Source organism: Dromaius novaehollandiae, chromosome 23, assembly GCF_036370855.1.
Source record: "Dromaius novaehollandiae isolate bDroNov1 chromosome 23, bDroNov1.hap1, whole genome shotgun sequence".
Taxonomy (NCBI): domain Eukaryota; kingdom Metazoa; phylum Chordata; class Aves; order Casuariiformes; family Dromaiidae; genus Dromaius; species Dromaius novaehollandiae.
The window spans coordinates 8493461-8511987 of record NC_088120.1 but is presented as its reverse complement, the minus strand read 5'-3'; the positions used below and the strand labels follow the sequence as shown (position 1 = coordinate 8511987).

The 18527-nt window shown below is 60.3% G+C and overlaps 1 protein-coding gene across 1 annotated transcript; it reads right to left on the bottom strand.

Annotated features, from left to right (window-relative positions):
* Positions 1-1496: 1496 nt before the first annotated feature.
* On the bottom strand, positions 1497-10415 carry HEYL (hes related family bHLH transcription factor with YRPW motif like). Its single transcript, XM_064525120.1, has 5 exons — positions 10218-10415; positions 7075-7141; positions 6569-6652; positions 5664-5745; positions 1497-4140 (listed from the first exon to the last, which is right to left on the bottom strand). The coding sequence occupies exons 1-5, from the start codon at positions 10295-10297 to the stop codon at positions 3473-3475; spliced, it is 981 nt and encodes a 326-aa protein (XP_064381190.1). The 5' UTR covers positions 10298-10415; the 3' UTR covers positions 1497-3472.
* Positions 10416-18527: the final 8112 nt, after the last annotated feature.

The window sequence follows — 18527 nt, the reverse complement described above, 5'->3', positions numbered from 1 at the left end:
ACCCAAAGCAATAGGGCAACTCAGATAAGCGATAGTTTTCATGCAGGGGAATTTGGGAGAGCAGAGCTTACTCACTGCTGGAGCACCTGCTGCGTAACAAATCTCTCTCCTACGGCGTGGAAGTGGGTTTGTCTCCCTCAGGAGCAGGCTAAGGCTCATTAATTAGGACGCTGTTTCGTTTCAGCCGCGCTGCCGTCAGCGCTGGAGCGCAGGCAAGGTGTTTAAGGCCGCTGTGTGCCGCAGAGCACAGCCCAGCTGGACTGAGCGCAGCCCACGCGTTCCCAGAGGCCTTTTCATTATGCTTTTGCCTGAAGAATGAGGATGAACAGAGTGCTCGGAGAGTTTGGGGATTTCCCCTACAGGGGAGATCAAAAGTTGCCAGGATGTGTTATAAGAGATGTTTAGGCTAAGGAAAACCCTGGGAAAAAAGACGCAGCTCCGGTCCCGGGCTACTGCACTAACCACCACGTTGCTGTGGGGAGAAAACCCCACGGGGCTGAACGATGCCCTCCCACCAGCTCCCGCTGCTGTTTGATCAGCCCAGATGAGGAAGTGGGTTTTTTTCACTGTCTGTTTTGTTTCCCCGCCGTAGCCTCCAGGGCTGGTTTGTATGCTTGCCTCCCACAGAAGGGTAATTCTGCTGCTCTCTCCGGCGACGGCCGCACGAGAGCCCTGAACTCCTTCCGACGCCTCCAGACGCTTCGGAGCAGCCTCGGCACCAGCGGGACGACCCGTTGTCAATAGCCCTATTTATTGCTCTTGAAGTTTCTCTCCACTTCCAGACTTGCACTGTGTTACTCCCTCACAGCTGCAGTTGCTCTCTTCCAGCAATTCCCATCACAGTACTTAAGGCAGGGATTTATGGGCGGTTTTGAAAGGCATTTTGGAATGAAAAGGAGCTATGGGAAAGGAAGTCAAATTCCCACCATTCCCCAGAAAATTCTCCCAGCGTCTTTCACTACCAGTATCATTTACTGGTCCTTTCCCCAGAACAGAGACAAGCTCTCAGCTGTCGCTCTTTGTTTAGTCCAAAGGGTTTTCCAACAGGAAGAAGCAGCGGGGGTTATTCTGGTGCTGCTTGCAAAGGGCCAGGAAACCGCAGCAAGCCCCAAGAGCCCGGCCGTGAGGCTCTGCTGGATCGATTAGTTCCCTGACATGCTTGTGGACATTGGTAACTAAATGAAATGATATGTTCTCAAGCCATGGATTATTGCAAATCTTAGGGTGAGCATTGCTGAGCATCCCACTGACTGATTTTGACTCATGTAACGGTTTGCAAAATAAAAAAATCATGGGACCAGAGTTACCAAGAACGGCAGCTATAAAATGACCAGCGGAGATGTTACCTTACAAGCTTGACCTTACCTGCCTGTTCTGAAGCCTTTTTGGCAACGAAAGCTTATCTGCTGCAAAACTAGCAGTCATCTAAGCAGGCCAGACTGGGTCATCTCCAGCAAAATAGACTCACACCGACAGTACATTTCACAGCCAGGACATGGGTTTGAAAGATTTTATTTGACACCTTTGCTGGATGCCACAGCTTGTGAATCTAACAGCTCTGCACAGTGTAAAGTGAGGCCAGGCTACTTGCTGTGAGCTCTAGCGCGCAGACCAGCCTCAGGAACAACCAGTCCGCAGGGACCTTCCTCTTGACTCCATTAAACGGGAATATGTTGTTCCTGACCGACTCGGACACTTCAGGGCCGGGGTGAGGAGAAGTAGCGGAGGCATTGCTGTGTGTTAAGAGCGATGACGTTCATCGAAACGACGGGGAAGAACTCACTTTCCAAACAATAGCAGGGACATACATTAACATGCATACGGCAGATGCGGTCTGGAGGAGCGTAACCACCAGCTCATCCGCACAGACCAACCGGCCGCTCGTTTGACCTGAGGCGTGGGGAGATCCTCTCCCATTCGAGAGAGACCTTCTCCCTCTTCTTTACCTTTCTCTCCACCGACCTTTCTACACTTTTCTCTCTTTCGTGTCACAGTGCTACTGAGGTGGGTGAGACTCCTTCGGGTGGGCATGCAACTGGGTCCGGACTACTCTGCGCATAGATCCCAGCCCATAAAGGCACAGATCCAGGGAGCGGGGGTTACTCAGGACCGACGAGGAGGGCGAGCAGCGGGCAGCCCTGCCCTGCCCGCCACGGGAGCCGGGGAGGTGGTGCGGGAGCCGGGCAGCTCGAGGGCTTCGGGGTCCTGTTCCCTCCTGCCCGAAGCGCAGCGGCTGGGAGGGCAGCTGGCGGGAGCAGAGCGGTGGCTGCGGTGTCGGGTGTCTGGTGACACTCAGGTCAAGGCAGGAAAAAGCTCTCGGGAACTGGGACAAGTGCAGACCCAGAGCTTGCTGAGGTGAACGTCAGCGGGTTTTGGTTCTGGCCCAGGGAGAGGATGAATGAGCAGTGCGAGACCAAAACACGGTGCTGAAGAAAGAAAACAGGGACACTGTGGGAGGAGAGGTGGGGGCTAAGAGGAAGCGAGGGAGGCACTTCCAACGCTGGCTGGCACAACCTGTTCCTCTCCTTCACTGCGGTGGCTGTTCGGCAGGGGAGGGAGGAGAGACGGCTCCAGCAGGGACACGGACAGAGGGGAAGGCCACCCCTCTTCTTCTCACTTCCTCGGAGCCTTCCCCTCCGCGACAGACGTCCCCTTGAAATCCCGCGTCGTGCCTTGACTCGCCTTTGCGCACCTCGGTGGGGAGCAGGGGCCGGAGGAGCTGCCCTCTGCCCGGGCCTGCCCCGCTTGCGTTATCCGTGCAGGATCCCAGCGCAGGCCCCGCAGACGCGGGCACAGCAAGATTTCCGCTCGCTTATGGGAACTAACTCTGTTAAGCTGTTGCCTGGCTCCACCTGAAGGGCACGCAAGTGGGAAAAGCTGGCAATGCGGCGTAAAGCACGGGGATTAGCAGGCAGCCGGTTCGCGGCGGGAGCGGGGAGGCCCTGGCCTGCCCTGCCGCGTGCCAGCAGTCCCGGCGGGGCGCGAGCTGGGTCCGTCCCACCACACCGAAATACGTGCTGCAGCCGGGGACGTGTCCCGGGGAACGAGCATGAGCCAGTGTCTGTCTGCGAGCTCCGAGTCTCCAGGGAAATAAGACGGTATTTCAGGGCTGGCTGATGTTTTCCGAGGAAGAGCAACGTCGGGCTCCGCGGAGGGGGTTTGCTGGGGGAGGGAAGGGTTTGGGCTCTGCGGGCACCCCTGCCCTCGGAGCCGGGGGGGCCGTGGGCACAGCTGCGTACAGGCAAGTGCCGTGACTTGGAGGTGTTTCACGCTCGCGGGCATGGCAAGAGGGAGGAGGTGTGATGGCGAGGGAAGAAAGGCAGTGCCAGAAGGGAGGAAAGAGTACAGAGAATTTTCTTTATGGGTCCTCGACTTGTGCAAAGCAGGAAAGATGCCTTTTCAGCTGGGTTTGTTCTTAGGCCTGTGGGCAGCGGGCGCTGAAGATTTTCTGTCTCCAAAGGGAAGGGGAGGATCAGAAAGCCCCGATTTCAGTAGCCCAGGAGCGGCAGATCCTGGATGTCCCAACCCTGATCCCGGGTCCCTGCACGGCCATGCCCAAGGCAGGAGGCGTCGTGTAAGCTGGTGGAACGGGGACGCCGGCGGAGGCTGGCGAGAAGAGGAACGTCGCAATTTGGCTGCTCTTGGAGGAGCCCTCTCTCACCATGCCCGCTGGCGACGGCATCCTGGGCATGGCCGCTGCGGCTGTGGACGAGCCGGCGGCTCGGGCCCTCCGGCTGGAAGAGGCCATCCTCGTGGCCAGGAAGCTTCGGCGGGACGGCAGCACGTCACCGGGGACGCGGCGAAGGGGGGCCGGCCTCACAGCGGGGCTTGGGTACACCAGGGAGGATGCAGTCAAAACGACCGGCGCGGGGGCAGCCTCCCTCCTGGGCATCTGTACGGGGCCGACGGCACTGTGGAGGAAGGACCACGGCCAGGTCTGGATGGGCAGGAGGGAAGTGGCCACAGGCGAAGGCTCCATTTCAGCCACGTAATTATTCAGGTGGGAAAGGAGTCGCAGACGGATGGGGTCGGCAGTGTTTTGTCCCTCGAGGATACCCAGGTACCTGACAACTTCAGTGAGACATTCGCGGAAGCCGATACTCCTGTAATCCACGGCCAGAGCTCGGGCGTCTAGGAAGCCTGTAGGGAAAGGACACGGGGGACGGTAAGTCCAGGCCCAGCTCAGGAATGTGCTTGGATTTCATGACCCTCTCTAGTGCACTGTGTATTTCACTTGAGGCACTTTGCTGCCACGTGATATTACTGAAGCAGATAGCCAAGTGGGTGTCTGAAAGCACTGGACGTTTGCATGCATGAGAATAGCATCTGCGGTTATCTTGTTAGGATAAAATTTCCAGGGTCATGAAGCCTCTTACTCCAGCCTGTGAGAGGAGTAAGAGGTTTCATTAACCAGGCTCAAGGAGGCAGAAATTGCTCCTGTTGGACTCTATCGGTTATTGCTGCGGGAAACGTGACGGGGGCAGGACGGCACCGGGTCCGTCCCTGCGGAGGGACCACCTACGTACGGGTCTCGCCGAACCGCGGGACGCATCGTCTCCGCTTCTCAACGCGCAGCTGAGCACCCTGTTCCTGTGCCCGGGTCCCGCGCCTCGGCTCAGCTCTGCATGCTTCATTTAAGCAGATGTCCGGCCGCAGGACACAGGGCAGTGGCAGAACCAAGGCTGCCGGGCTGAGAAAGCTCAAAGCCACATGTGAAGAAAATCGACGAGACAAAGTGCAACCAACGGCTGATTTTTTAGGCGGCTACTCCCTGCTTGTAACTTCATGAGACAGTAAGCAATAAAGCGGAGAATGTCACCGCACAGCGAAGCGCTGGACCACTCCGCTTGACGGGGTCTCTCGTGACAATGCGGCCCTTTGTTGCAGTGCAGTCAAACTGAATATCTAAACAAATGTTCCAGACCAAGTTACAGCTCTGAACCAAAGTCTGGATGCCAGCAATGTCCCCAGCAAGCCAAAAAATGGGTGGTAAGCAAGCCAGAGGCTTCTTTACTGGAGCTGTGATCTCCATCCTGTTAACTGGAACAGGACAGAGGGTCTGTACTGAGGTCTCAGTACAAATGAGACCTTTGTTGAGTTTTGCACAGGGCTCCCTCTCTCTTCTCATAACAACCAAGAGACAAAAAAGAAGAACAGAAAGGGAAAAAAGCCTTGTTTATTTGCAGAGTCCCCATGCAGAATTCAGCCTGTTCAGGAAATGTATCCCAGGGAGGAGGTAAAGAGTTTAACATCGTTTTTCCGGAAGCAGGCTCCATTTCGGAGCGGCAGAAGCGCGTCTCTGGCTGGGCAGCTTTCCGCGGGGCGTGCAGCACCGGCAGCGATGCCGTCCCTGCTCCCAGCACCCTCGCTGGGGTCTGCAGGACACGCCATGCCACACAGCCCAGTCTGCCACAGCGTGAGCACGGGATGCAGACCCGTGTGTTAAACTCGAGAAAAACAGCAGCACAGAAAACGTCCATCTGCCCCCCGGGAGAAAGACTTCCCTTCTGAAGCAGAGAGGGCAACTTTCATTTTAGAGACTGCTGGAGTCAGCAAGGCACACCAGCACCAAGATATTCCTTGGTGTTTTGAGGCCCATGGGGAATTTTCCCTCCAGGATTGCACCTTGAGTTCACACGTATGCTTAAAAGAGGGGAGCTTACCTGTGCCTCCAGTGGCATGAAGCATTTTCAAGTGATCGACTGTCATTTGCAGGATTTCTGCCTTCTCCAGCTTGGAAGACCCCTGTGTGTTGGAAGCAGGGAAGAAGAAAAGAGCAATCCGTCATTTTATGGTTTAGGGTTGTGTGTCTTTCAGGAGGTTTTTGCCCAGTGTCCCCCTCCCCAGAACCTCCCTGGGGCCCAGGAGTGCTCAGATGACTGGATGTGGGCATTGGCTCATGTTCTTAAATCAAGGGAGTAGAAAGTGGAGCTCCTTCCCAAGATCCCCCAATGCAAATTGAAAATCCTCATTTCTATCTTCATAGTTGCAAAACACTTTATACATTGAGTTTATTCTCCCTAGGGCTCCTGAATACTTGTTAATATTTTTTTACCACCCAATTTTACCACCTACTTACTTCCTGAAGTGATGATGATAAGAAAAACATAACATTGCTACAGACTTTTTAATTCAGAGGGCTCTCTACCCTTACACTGCTGAAATGCAGCCAGCGTAGGGAGATAAGTGGAAATCAGAGCAGTCCTTTGGTACTGTCAACACTGAATAATTATTTTTCTGAACGTGGTCGAAGAGCAGTTTTGGGAAGCAGAATTCAGCAAACCATGCCAGAGCTTGGAAAAGACCCTAGGGTAAAATCCTATGTACCATGTTTTGGTAAAAACACACGCATTCAAAAGCTAATGGGGAATGTAAAGGAGCAAGGGCCACCTCCGCAGAAGAGAGCACTTTGATTTCAGGGGATTTTTACTTTGAACGGGTCGGAGCAGGCTTTCGAGCCCCGTCTGGAAGACGGCTCCTTGCTGACACGGGCTCGGCGCGGGCCACGTGAGGGGCAGAAGGCGGCAGCCGCGGCGCGGGGGCCACGGGGCTCGCGAGCCGCACGCACCTGCTTCTCGAAGGCCGTGGGAACCAGGCGCCGCAGCTCGGAGAGGCTGCTGTTGATGCGGTCGCGGCGCCGCTTCTCGATGATCTGCGGGAGATTGCCAAGAGAAACCGCGGTCATTTATGGCTGCTCCTCCCGGGTTTGAAGCCCTCACTAACAGCGATGGCAGGTTTAGAGAGCCGCTTGGAACAGGACAGTATAAATAAATGTTTTGGGTGGAAAACCTGAGCAGAGGAACGTTAAGCGACCGGTGCGACAGCACTAGGAGAAACGTCTCTCCTCCACCCCTATTCCCACCCCTTTCTGCCAGATTTGAGGCAAAACCTCTTCGAAAACCCCCCGTTGGACGAGGAGAGGGTTCTGCAGAGATGGAGCAGGGACCGGCGTAAGGCCGATTTCTGCAGCTCCTGCCGCGTCCCCGCAGCAGGGACACGCCAGCGGCAGCCCCGGCACGCAGCTGGGACGGCCACGGGCCCCGAGAGGCCACCTGCCCGGGCAGGGACACTCACCCCTCTCCGCTTCTTCCTGGCTTGTATCTGAGAGGTCGTAGTGGGAGACACGGACCTGGAAACATGGCTGGAAAAGAAGAGAAGGAAATAGTCCCTTGCGCGAGCTGGGGAGAAGCCTCAGCTGCGCAGATGCTTTACACCCGTTTGCCATCTGCAGTTTTCACCCCGGGATAATGTCTGCTGCGCTTCCCATGTCGTTTTTACCCACAACGCAGAGCTCAGGAATCGGGGACGGGAGAGACCCGAGTCCCCCCCTCTCCTCGCCGAGTCTCCCAAGCATCCTGTGAGGCCGGGCTGCGCGGTGGCACCCAGCTGCCTGCTGCTGCCAGGCGCCCGTCTCCGCGCTCGCAGCCCACGATGGCACCCCGCCGCGCCGACAGAGCCGCGAGTCATGGCCCTTCCCGGGGAGCCGGGGCTCGAGGCTCAGCGCCGGGGGATGCCGGCGAACCGGCCCGCGGCTCACGGCCGGGGCGAAGCTGCAGACGCCAAAGATCGGCACGAGAAGCACGAGGGGAGGCAAAGTTCAGCCCTCAGGTCCCCAAGGAGGGAAAGTCGCCGTCAGGACGGATAACGGCCTGGGAAACTCCCGGAGTGACAGGCCTCCCTCCGCGGGGCCGTGCCGCGGGGGGAAGCGGGGCCAGTCTGTGCCGTGCTGAAGCTGCTGCTGCAGAGCCAGCGCTGTCCGCGCAGCGAGCCAAAGCCAGACCACACTCAGCCCATTAAAACCGCGTTTTGCTGGGCCCAAGCGAGGCGCTCCCAGAAGCGGCTTCACACAAGGAGACCCGGCAAGAGGCTCTTTCGCTGCCCGCGCGCCCCGATCACCTGGCAGCACCATTGCTGCCGGCAAACCCGCGCCGACGGGGCACGGAAAGGCACGACGGTGTGAGCGCGAACGGGCTCCGCACAGGCGCTGCGCGGTGTCACGCACGCCCGGTGCAGCCGCTGCATTTGGCGGGCAGCGCAGGGAAGGGGAGGACGCGCTCGGGGGGCTGCGACAGCGAGTCCCGAAACTCTCCGCACGGAGCTGCTTGAGCACGTTGCTCTTTGTAAACCACAGCTCCAGCTGCGGGGAAAACCGCCCCAGCTCATTGCAAAATACACTTTAAAAACATGTTTGATTGACAGGTAAGAAGCACGTAGACAGTATCATATCTAAATTCTGCAACGATTAAAATCTCTGTGTTTCTCTTTGCTTGGTTTTATAACATTGTTCTTTGGACTATTCAAAACAGAAAGCAAAAAAACCCAAGCAGCGTCTCGCACTTCTGCAGCGATCCCAGTCTCCAAGCCTGCCGCACGCACTATGAACGGAGCCTCAGAGCGGGAGTGACTCATCCCCATTTCACAGGGAACTGGTTTGCCCAGACCACACAGCCGATCCGTGGTGGAGCCGGGCTCCCAGTCCAGACGCCCGGCTCCCGCCCTCCGTCCTGGTCCTCCCGCCTCCCTCGCCACCGGGAAGCGCCGCATTTCCCGGGGCCGCGGTGCCCCGCGCGGGATTGCGTTACTTGGGCTGTGAACTTGTCAGGGCAGGAACAGCTCTCACGGCCGTGTGTTCGGGTGACACAAGCAACGCTACAGGCATGTATCACTGTAACACAGCGTTCTCCAACTGCCTTGAGAAGAGGAACTTATTAATGATGTCAGAGAGAGATCAAAAATGTATCACTACCGTTCGCTGAAATAAAATATTACAACAGCTCCTCTGTTACCCCGGGGTACTATAAGCTCAGCATGTTGCACTGATGTTTTGTAAAGAGGTGAAATATATTTCACGTGCAGCAGGAAGGAAGGTCAGATATCGATGTGCTTGGAAACTGTGCCAGGGGTAAGTGAGTTTGTGTAGGATGTGTTACATGTCAGACACGCTGGACTCTGCCTGTGACCGTATCAGCACGAGGTCGGCTCCTGAATTCAGTCCCGTGAGAACCTGAGCTTGGCACCGAGTAGGGCGATTTCTCTGTTCGGGCGACCAAGCAGCAAAAGGGAATGAATTCATGCAGGGCCTCGCTGGGTGCAGAGGGGGGAGGACACTTGGCTACTGAAACAGGAGTTCAAAAGCAGCTGATTTTTGGACTAGAACAAATAACAGAGCCTTTCCTTCATCCCTAGCGCCGTGTGCGCGCTCAGAGCCCAGGCACGCCTGCGAAGGGCTGCCCCAGCATGGGAACCCGGCTGCGAGGAGCGGCCGCGGGCTGCCCTTTGCCAGGCAGGGCCGGGGCACGCCGTGATGCCCAAGGGTCGCGCCGGCGGGGCGACGCGCCGACCTCCTTCCCTTGCTGTTCCACTGAGCAGCGGGGCGCCGGAGCCGTGAGAAACTGCAGCTCAGCGTCCCAGAGGGATGGAGCTTGCTAAGTGCGTTCCTGAAAGGGCACGTTGAAAACAAGGCACCCTTCACTGGCCAGCCCGCCCGAGCTCCCTTTTTCACAGAGATCAAAGCCCCAGCTGGTGCGTTACAAATGCATCGGCAGAGGAGAAGCGTTTCTCATGCAAAACCTCCTTGCTCCTTCCACATTCCCTGGGAGCCTTTGGATCACTTGCACTGAAGCCGCACGCAGGCAGCTGACGGATGCGTTTGCTCCGGGGGCATCGCCGTGACTGGGGGGGAGAAACCCGGGGCCACCAGGCTTCCACTAACGCGGATCAGACCTGCCAATTGCGCGAGCTTTAATGTGGCATTTTCTTGCGTGCAATCAGCTTGCAAAGCAGCTTTAATCTTGGCAACACGGCTTTGCAACTTGGTTTTCCTTGCTGTGTCACTACTAACCTCGGAATTGGCTCCTACTTGCGCGAAGCAGCGCGTACGCGCTGTGATCGAGCTGCCTCGGAGGAGCCGCGGCAAGCGCAGCCCGCACGGGGTTAAGCGACGTGCCCGGGTCCCTCCCGGGCCGTGCGAGCAGCGCCCGGGGCTCCGCCGCTGCCTGTGGCAGGCTCCAGCGAGGGTCCAGCCCGGCCGCCCCGGAGCGGCTCGCGCGGAGCTGCCGAAAGCGCCGGGACGGAGCGATCGCCCCGCTCCAGCCCCCGGGTGCCGGGCAGCGAAGCCGGAGCCGCGCCGGAGCGGCGGCCGGGCAGCCCCGGACGTCCTGCCGCAGGGGAGCCCGCCCCGGTGCCCGGCTCTGCCCCCGGCCCCGCCGCCGCCTCACCTGTACTCCTCCTCCCTGCCCACGTCGATGGTGCCGTCCGACTCGGTGTCCGACGAGCTCTCCTCGCACAGCCGCTTCATCCTCGCGGGCGGCCGGGGGGGCTCGGCCAGGCGGCCCCGCGCGCGGCCGTCACCGCCGCCTCCCGCCGCCTCCCGCCTCGGCCGGCTGCGCGGCGAGCCGGCCCCGGAGCGCGGCTCCTCCCCCGGCGGCGCCCGCCCGCCCGGCCTCCCTCCCTCCCTCCCTCCCTCGCGGCCCGCAGCCCCCCGCCGCCCCGCAGCCTCCGCGGTGCCCGGGTTAATGAGACCTGTCCCCGCGGTGACGGATGGCGCGGCCGCGCCGGCGCTCCCGGGTTCCCAGGCCCCCCCCGCCGCCGCCCCCGCCGCTCCAAATCCCGAGGCTTCCTGTAAAAGGAGCAGCCTGTGCAGCGCCCCCGCCCCCCGCCGCCGCGGCTTGGCCTCGGCCCCAGTTTAAAGGGACCAGTGACCTCACTGGCAGCAGCAAACCGTGGGAAAGCGATGGGACTGATAAAGCCCGCGGTTGTTGCAGGGAAAAATCAACATCCAGCCCCACACGCACACGCCCGCCCGCCCGGCGCGGCCCCGCCGCTCGCAGCCCTGGGCCGGGGGGGCGGCTCGCGGGGCACCGCGGCCCCCGGCCTCGTCGGGGGCCCCCCGCGGGCACTGCCGGGGCGTCTGAGACCTTCCCTGTAAAACAAACCGCCCAAAGCCCGACTTTCGGTTTTATGACCCCGGGATTAACTGCTGTTTTCGGCCCCAATCTGCGGTGCTGGAAACTTTGACCGGCAGCCCGGCAGCGAGGGAGCATCCCGCTCTCCTCGAGCGGGCAGGCGGGAGGTAGGAGGCTGTTTTTCAGAGCCCTGCACAGCTAAAATCCCCAAAAGCAGCAAAAACGTGTGCGTGTGGGAGAGAGAGGGGCGGAGGGAAAGAGCAGAAGCAGAGGTTCGCAGCACAAAAATAATGCCTTTTATTTTGAAGAAGGAAAAAAAAAAGATCGGCAGTGAGATCTGGCAGCACGCGGGTTTCCCAAAGCCTTTTGCAAAGCCCGGCGCTGCGATAACAGCGTGGCACTGCTCCGGCCGGCCGAGCCGGCCCGCCACCCCGGCGTGGGTCTCCCATGCGAGGAGGCACCCGGCCGCGTGCTCGGATGCTCCCCGTCTGCCTCCGCCAGCTCCGGACGGCTGCAATCCCCGCGCATCCCACAGGCAGCTCCCACGAGAGCCGGGGCCGGCCCGCGCCTGCCCCTCGCCCAGGCGCTGCCCCGGACCAACGTCACTCGGAGACGGGCAGAGCCAGGCACGGCTCCCGCGACCGTTTTTTGAGGCTGAGCCACACCAGCCTCCCCTGCAGATTGAAACAGCAAAGACCGCTCCGCACCGGAGTGAGGAACTGGCACCTCCAAAGCGTCCATAAACCAAAAATTGAGAAAAAAACATTTGCTTTAGGTTATAGCACTTTGTTTCCGTAATTTTCAAGTTTTCCTTCAATTTTACCATTAAAACTAGCCACCGAACCAAGCTGTTATTAGCTTACGTTTCAAAATAAAAAGCCGCTTTGAACCAGAAAAACTAGAAATGTGTTATTTTGGCAATTTTCAGTCTCCTCTCCCCCTTCCTTTCCAAAACGATTTCAGTTAAATATATATATGTATATCTCCAAACCAAATTTCCCATAAATAAGTGTTTTTGAGAGATTAATACTTTTTCCACTGATAGAACCATTTAAATGGGATCCAGAGATTGGTTATTTCAGGCTCTTGACCGAACGGAGCCCAGACCTGCCACGGAGAAACACGTCTCTGCGCCGTTAGGAAGGAATTCACTGTCCAGACTCAGGCTTTTCTGGGCCTTGTCTAAGCATCATTATCTGGGTTCAATTGAAGTGTAATTGGCAACATGTTTTTCTAGGATTACACTTCATTATGAACAGAGCAGGGCCCTGAAACCCACTTCTCCTGTAATCGGATCCATTTTCCAGCCTGAGCTCCTGGAGAGTCCTTTCTAATCGCCCCGGCAAGCCCCGGGGGACCGCGAGAGCCAGCTGAACCGCGCCGGGATTAGCCGCTCCGCGGAGCAGCCCGGCAGAGCCTGGGGGGGTCACCAGCCTCTGCCCTCTGCTCTTCCCCCGCGTACTGCAGGATTCGCCCCGGCCAAGCGAGGGAATTTATTAGCGGAAACCTCTCTCCTAGCCCTGAACTGTCAACCCCGGCCCAGCGATCAGGGCTGTTTTCCCCCCGGATGAATTCAGCAAGCATCAGTGTGTCCTCAGCAAGGGTCGCTGGGGCGCATCCCTCTCCCGCGTCCCAGGGGCCGCGCACGGGACGGCACGGGACGGGACGGGATGCCTGCCCTCCGTCGGCACGCTGCCGCTCCGACCGGCTGGCAGGGATGGGCTGGGGGGCCACTGCGGCCCTCCCGCTGCGGTCGGGGAGCCAGCGGCCGGGCAGCTCATTCCCACGAACCTACTTTTAGTTTGCCGGAGCGGGACTCAGCCCACGCAGCCTGGCCCGGGAGAGAAACCCCCGGGGAGGGTGCCGCGGTCCCGGGAGGCTGGCGAGAGCCGTCCCCGCCACGGCTGGCCGTGCCCTTAGGTGGTGGGAGCCGTTTCCAGAAGACGGGTTTCACGAGGACAAGGCCAAGCAATCCGTCTCACCCAGCACTAATTGGCTACCCCGCTTTGGAGGCCAGGGAATAAGTGAGCTTGCAAAGATTGATGTCCCTGCTCGGCGGCAGGAAAAGCTCTCCAGGCCGGGGCGGAGGGTGGATCCCTGCCAGGGACCTGGGATTGCCCAGGTTGGCTTGTGCCAGCCCTATCCAGGGGGTAAAGGGCTGGAGCGAGGCTCCTCCGCCCGGAGCGGCGGCCAGCCCAGCCACCCACCCCCTGCGCTGGGACCGCAGCCTCGCTTCCCGCTCCCCTCCCTCCGGCTCGGCTCTGGGAAATGTCCCCGGAGAGCGGCCAGCTGTGAAAAGCTGCAGCAGCTGGAATGTGGGAGGGAGGGCAGCGCTCCGGCGAAGCGGGCGGCGAGCAGGACGCGCAGGACGTGTCTGTTACCTCCCGGTGAACTGACACCTCCGATTTAACCCCGTGCATGCCTGGAATGCCCTGTCCGCACGTCTTCAGTCAGCATCACCTCCCAGCCTCAGGTCCCGCCACTGGCTGCCAGATCCACAGCTGCAGTTTCAAAAGCGGAGGCCTCGCAGGGATGCTGGACAGGATTCCTGGCAGCCGCGCTGCGGACAGGCTGTCCTGCTCTGCGGCTGGGCGGAGGGATTCATCGCAGGTGGGAGAAGCACGCGGGGCTTTCAGGAGGTGATTGGGGATGAAAGTGCGTAGGTACGAATACGGTATCACCTCTGTGTTTTGTCAGATCTGGAGGGCCGCCAGCAGAGAGGACTGTTTGCCGTGGCTCCGCTCCAAGCCAGAGGCACTGCAATTGCTAACCGCCCCCCCCCCCCCCCCCCCCCTGCTTCCCTGGCCTCTCGCGATTCGGAGCCAGCCCAGCCGACGGCTCGGGGCAGTCCGGGGGAGGGAAGAACAGCATTTTCCCACAAACCCGTGGCCTCACCCTTCCCCAGACAGGGCAGATTCTGTATCTGCTCGGGGCCCGGCTGCAACTCAGCGTTACCCTCGCCGCGCTGGCACGGCTGCCTGTGTCCTCCAGCCCATCACCCTGCAGCTGGTCTGCGCCCGGCGCTGCCACCATGGCCAGGAATGTGGCCTGGTCTGGGGAGCCGCGAGGCTGCACCTGCCGGCCCTGCGGCCCTGCTGCTCTCTCCGCCGGGGACTCGGACCAGCCTGCCCGCGATATGCCTCAGTTTCCCCGCTCGTAAGGTAGATGGCAATGATGTGAACCCACGTGGAGGCCAGCAGAGAAGCAGCAATGAGTGAGAATTAATATCGCACCAACCCTGGTGACGGCAAGTGTTATGGGGTCACGCAGAAGCCCAAACTGAGGTCCAGGCTCCCCGGCGGCTAAACAGACACAGCCCAGAAACTTATCGTCGGTGGACACGGGGCTGGTCCTCTCTCACCTTGGGGTCCTGGAGAGGGCAATGCAGGAATCTGCATGCGGGAATGCGGGATGTGGGAATGGCTGCGGGAACGTCCCATCCCTCTGGACGCTGGCCTGGAGGAGCGGGAAGGATGCGGGTGGCGTCGAGGCTGCGCCCGTGCTGCAGCAGCAACGGGAGCTGGGCTGGGAAAACCCGTCCCCTGGTGCAGCCGAGGCCTTGGCCTTGCCCCAGGCCGGTCCCCAGGGCCTCGGGGACACAGCGCCTTTGTCTGGGAGCTGGCCCGCGCGGAGCCTGTCCCTCGCTCAGCCCCAAAACACCAGCCCTTCAAAAGGCCTGGCCCCCCCTCCCCTTCCCCCAGCCCTGCTAATGTGCCAGGCCTCTTCTCCCCAGCCCTGGGAGAGATCAGCCCGGCAGAAAGCTTCGCCACTCGTTAAATGTGTGTTTAGCGATGCTGTGAGCAGACAAGAACAAACACAAACAAGCCGGGCCGGAGAGCCCCTGCCCCTCCGCCCCGCCGGGCCGCACCAGCCCAGAGCCTTTCTTCTCTAACCACTTCAAACTTTCATTTCTTCTGAAGCCACAACAAGGCACACTTTGTAAAGCAAATGAGTAAACAGCAACTTTCAGCTTAAAAGGAAAACAAGGAGGAGGGACTGTTTTTAATTACTGGATTTTAAAAAGGGCTTTATTCGGTTAATTGCTTTCTGTTGTAAAATGTTCCTCTGGGCGCAGCCCAGCTCTCGCTGCATCGCTGCCGGCCAGATGGCACCGCAGAGGTAATGACAGCATGTGCGCTCGCTGCTTGGGTACGCGAGTGCCTCTGACATTCACAGACAGCACCTCAAACCCTCCCAGCCTCGCGGAAATGACACGAGGCACCAAGCTGTGCTCAGACATGAGCAGTGGTTTGGCACGTCCAACTCGCATCACTTCCAAGGCACCGGAGGAAGAGCAACCGGCACGCACAGAAAAGCCTCCGCGGCGTTTCAAGGCGAGGTCCCAGAAGGGCTAATTGCTGTTGATGGCCTTGGCTGCAGCGCGGTACCTCCCTAGGCCGGGGAACAAGCCACGTTCGTGCGAGGTGCCGCCCGCCGGGGCGCCTGTCGTCTCGCGGAGGGGACGACAGCGCTGCGCGGTCTGGCACGGCAGCCAGCGCGTGTAGGCATGCGAACACACACATGTGCGTGTGGCTTGGTGCAGCAGCGCTAAACAGATTCCAGCTGCATCGCTGATGAGCGCAACCAGCTTGGAAGACGCCCCAGGTCCCTGCAGAGATAGAAGAATTAAAAATAGAGAGCCAGCTAAGAGGTGCACGGAAGAACCTTCAACAAAAACACCACCGGTGCGGAGCCGTGAAGTTCTCCCTGCACTAGGAACAGATGGTACTGGGAAGGGAACAGGAGAAAGGAGGCAGCAGGAGCCTTTGCTCCAACTGGATCAGCCTCAGGGTGGAAAAGACAGTGAGCAGGCATGGCCTTAGGCACCTGGTGCCTGAAAGTGCCGGGGAGCCCCGGAAAGCCGGTCTGCTCGCTTCTGCGGGGAGCTGCCGAGGCTCCCACCAGCAGAAGGGCAGAGGGCAGATGCCTCGCGGGTGGCTCGGAGCCAGCTCGGGGAAGGTGCAGACAGGTTTTGCTACCAGGCAGAGCTGGCAGGAGCGTGTGCTCCCTCCGCCCTTGCCAGCCTGGAAAACACTGCAAGGAAGCATGTGCATGCGTGGGGGGAAGAGGGACAGGGATCATCCTGGTCCCTGCTCCTCACGCACAGGCAGCTGTTGACCCAGCCAAGATGAGCTTCAAGCACACAGAGGCTGGATGGGGAACCGAGGCCGGCGGGGAGAGCTCTAGCGAGGGACACGGCAGGGGCCACTAGCCACCGCGGCCCTGGGGTCAAGGATCACGCTGAGCTCAGGGCAGAGGCTGAACTCGGTTCATCGCTGACCCAAAGCGATCCAGTGGACCTGGGGGGAAGCCACCGCACTGCGGTTCCCCCGGGCACCCGCAGGCCCGTGGCTCCCCTTCCCTACACAGCTGCGTGAAGTGCCACGCTGGCACTTTCAAGGTGTCTTGGGCTGCTTTGAACTGGTGGTTTCCTTTCCAAAAAACAAACACGGGAGACGACAGCATGAGCTCTGGCACGAGACGGCATCCAGCCTTACCCAGGGAGTCCCTCCGGAGCAGCGGCCGCGCGGCAGCACCCCGTGCCCGTGGCGGCAGGCCGCTTTCCGGCCGCGGAGCGCGTTTCCCGAGAGTGCCGCGGCGGGTGGGTCTGCTCCTGCCAGCAGCCAGCAGCTGCTGATGAATGCTCACTTTCTCTAATTGAATAGCAGGAAGTTAAATCTTGTTTCTTTGCCTTTCAGGCTGTCAGCTGGAACAATTGCCCACCTGTGGCACCACCCCGGGGATATAAATAAGGAACAAAACACAATGCTGTCAGAGGAATGGACTGCGTTCCCAGAAGATCTCCTGATACTGCATGCCATATTGCGTGCCCTCGACGGAGAGAGGGAGCGCGATCTGTGCCCCGGCGGGCACGCAGGCATCGGTGCGTGTTTCCAGGCAGCCACGGAGGCCGGGCAGCGTGGGAACAGACTGCAGGGCAACAGGAGCAAGTCTGCGGAGGGCACACATGGATGCACAGCCGCAGCACGCCGGGAAGCGCGTGCAGAGCGGGCTAGTGCTGCAAGGGGCAGCAAGCACACGCTGCAAGTGTGCACAGCTATGCAAGGAGTTGCACGGGTTGTTACACGCACTCCTTTGTGGGTGCTGAGAGGCCTGGTGTGCAACACGCACCAGGAGATTTACTGCTAGGGAACTGAGGCAAAACCCTTCCTCCACTTGCAGCAGCAGCGGCAGCCTGTGCTCCCGTCCCGAGCGCTTGGCTCGTGCTCGGGCTGCCCTGCGTCTCCAGCAGCCTGTGCAGGCAGGAACGGAGGCGAGTGTGCGCCCGCGGCTGCCGTGCGTGCCCGCGCGCTCGCTCGCTTGCTCGCTTTCATATTTTGCCAAGCTCTCTGCCAAACAGGCTGCAAACCCGAGCACTCCTTCCCGGTGCTGCACGCTCCTCTCCGCCACCCAGCACGCTTCCTCCACCACCTCCCGCACTCGCATCATTAGTTCGCACGCCGAGCCCAGCTCTCCCCGCTGGGACGCTCCCAAGGCAGCAGCTGTCACAGCTGGGCTGAGTTTGACAGTTATGCACAGCTGGAAGCCCAGCTGAGGAGGAGGAGGCACAGAGGAAGCCCGCGGCGGGCGGCACAAGCCCTCCATGTGCACTGGGGAAGGGCAGCGGGAGATGCCGACACGCACGGGCCGACATTGTTGCTGCGAGAGGAAATTATTAATTTGCCGGGCACAATGTCGGCAGCCAGTCAAAAAAACCCTGTCCCCTGTGGCAAAAAAGCCTCTCCTGCCACCCGCCTCTCGTGCCCCCCCCCCGGCCCCATCGCCCCTGTGCTGATGGGCGCCCGCCTGGGCAGGGACACAGCAAAGCCCCAGCTTCACCTGGGCGCCGAGGGCTTTCACTCCCCCGACACGGCGGGACCGGGGCCCCCGGCAGAGACCCCCCCGGGGCATCGCCGCACTAACAGCCGCCGCTTCCCTGTTTGCTTTCCCCCAGCCTCCGCCGCGGGGGCGGCCATGGCCTCCCTCCCTCCCCGAGCAGGGAGCCGGCGCATTCAGGGCCCGGCAGCCTGAATGAAGCCAGATCCCCGGACACATTCCTGTGGGTTTTTTTTTTTCCCTCCCCTCCCCCTTTTTCTTTATTCCCCCCCCTCCTTCTCCCCCGCTTGGCACAAGCTGAAGGATTCAAAAGGAAGCCAGGCTTGGCAGACGCGGGGGGGAGGAGGCAGGGGGAGATGAAAGAAGGCCTCTCTCCAGCTTTCTCCTCCAGTTCCCACACTCGGCCCGGCACAGCGCTCCTAATGATTCCCAGCCGCACCTGGAGGAGGCCGCCAGCCGCCAAAGGAGCGGGGGCCTATTTACACAACGGGCAGGAAGGGCCCCCAGCCGCGCCGCACGGCCCCCCCGGCCCGCCGAGGCAGCCCTCCCGCTCACCGCCGGCCCCGCGGTGCCCGAGATGGCCGCCCCGCCTTGGCGCCAACATGGCTGCCCCGCCTCAGCACCCAACATGGCCACCCACCTTGGCACCACACCTGAGGCCATGGTGCCCCACACCAGAGCTGACACTGAGGAAAAAACCCCTGTCCCCAGCTCAGCAGGTCTCAAACGGCCGCCCTTCATGACACGGACGTGCCAGTGGGCTGGCCGCTAACATGGCTGCCCCAG

Coding starts and splice junctions, on each gene's coding strand:
- HEYL (XM_064525120.1), bottom strand. CDS start 10,297: ATGAAGCGGCTGTGCGAGGAGAGCTCGTCGGACACCGAGTCGGACGGC. Junction 6,653..7,074: donor CCAGGAAGAAGCGGAGAGGG/GTGAGTGTCCCT, acceptor AATCTCCCGCAG/ATCATCGAGAAGCGGCGCCG. Junction 5,746..6,568: donor CCACGGCCTTCGAGAAGCAG/GTGCGTGCGGCT, acceptor TCCAACACACAG/GGGTCTTCCAAGCTGGAGAA.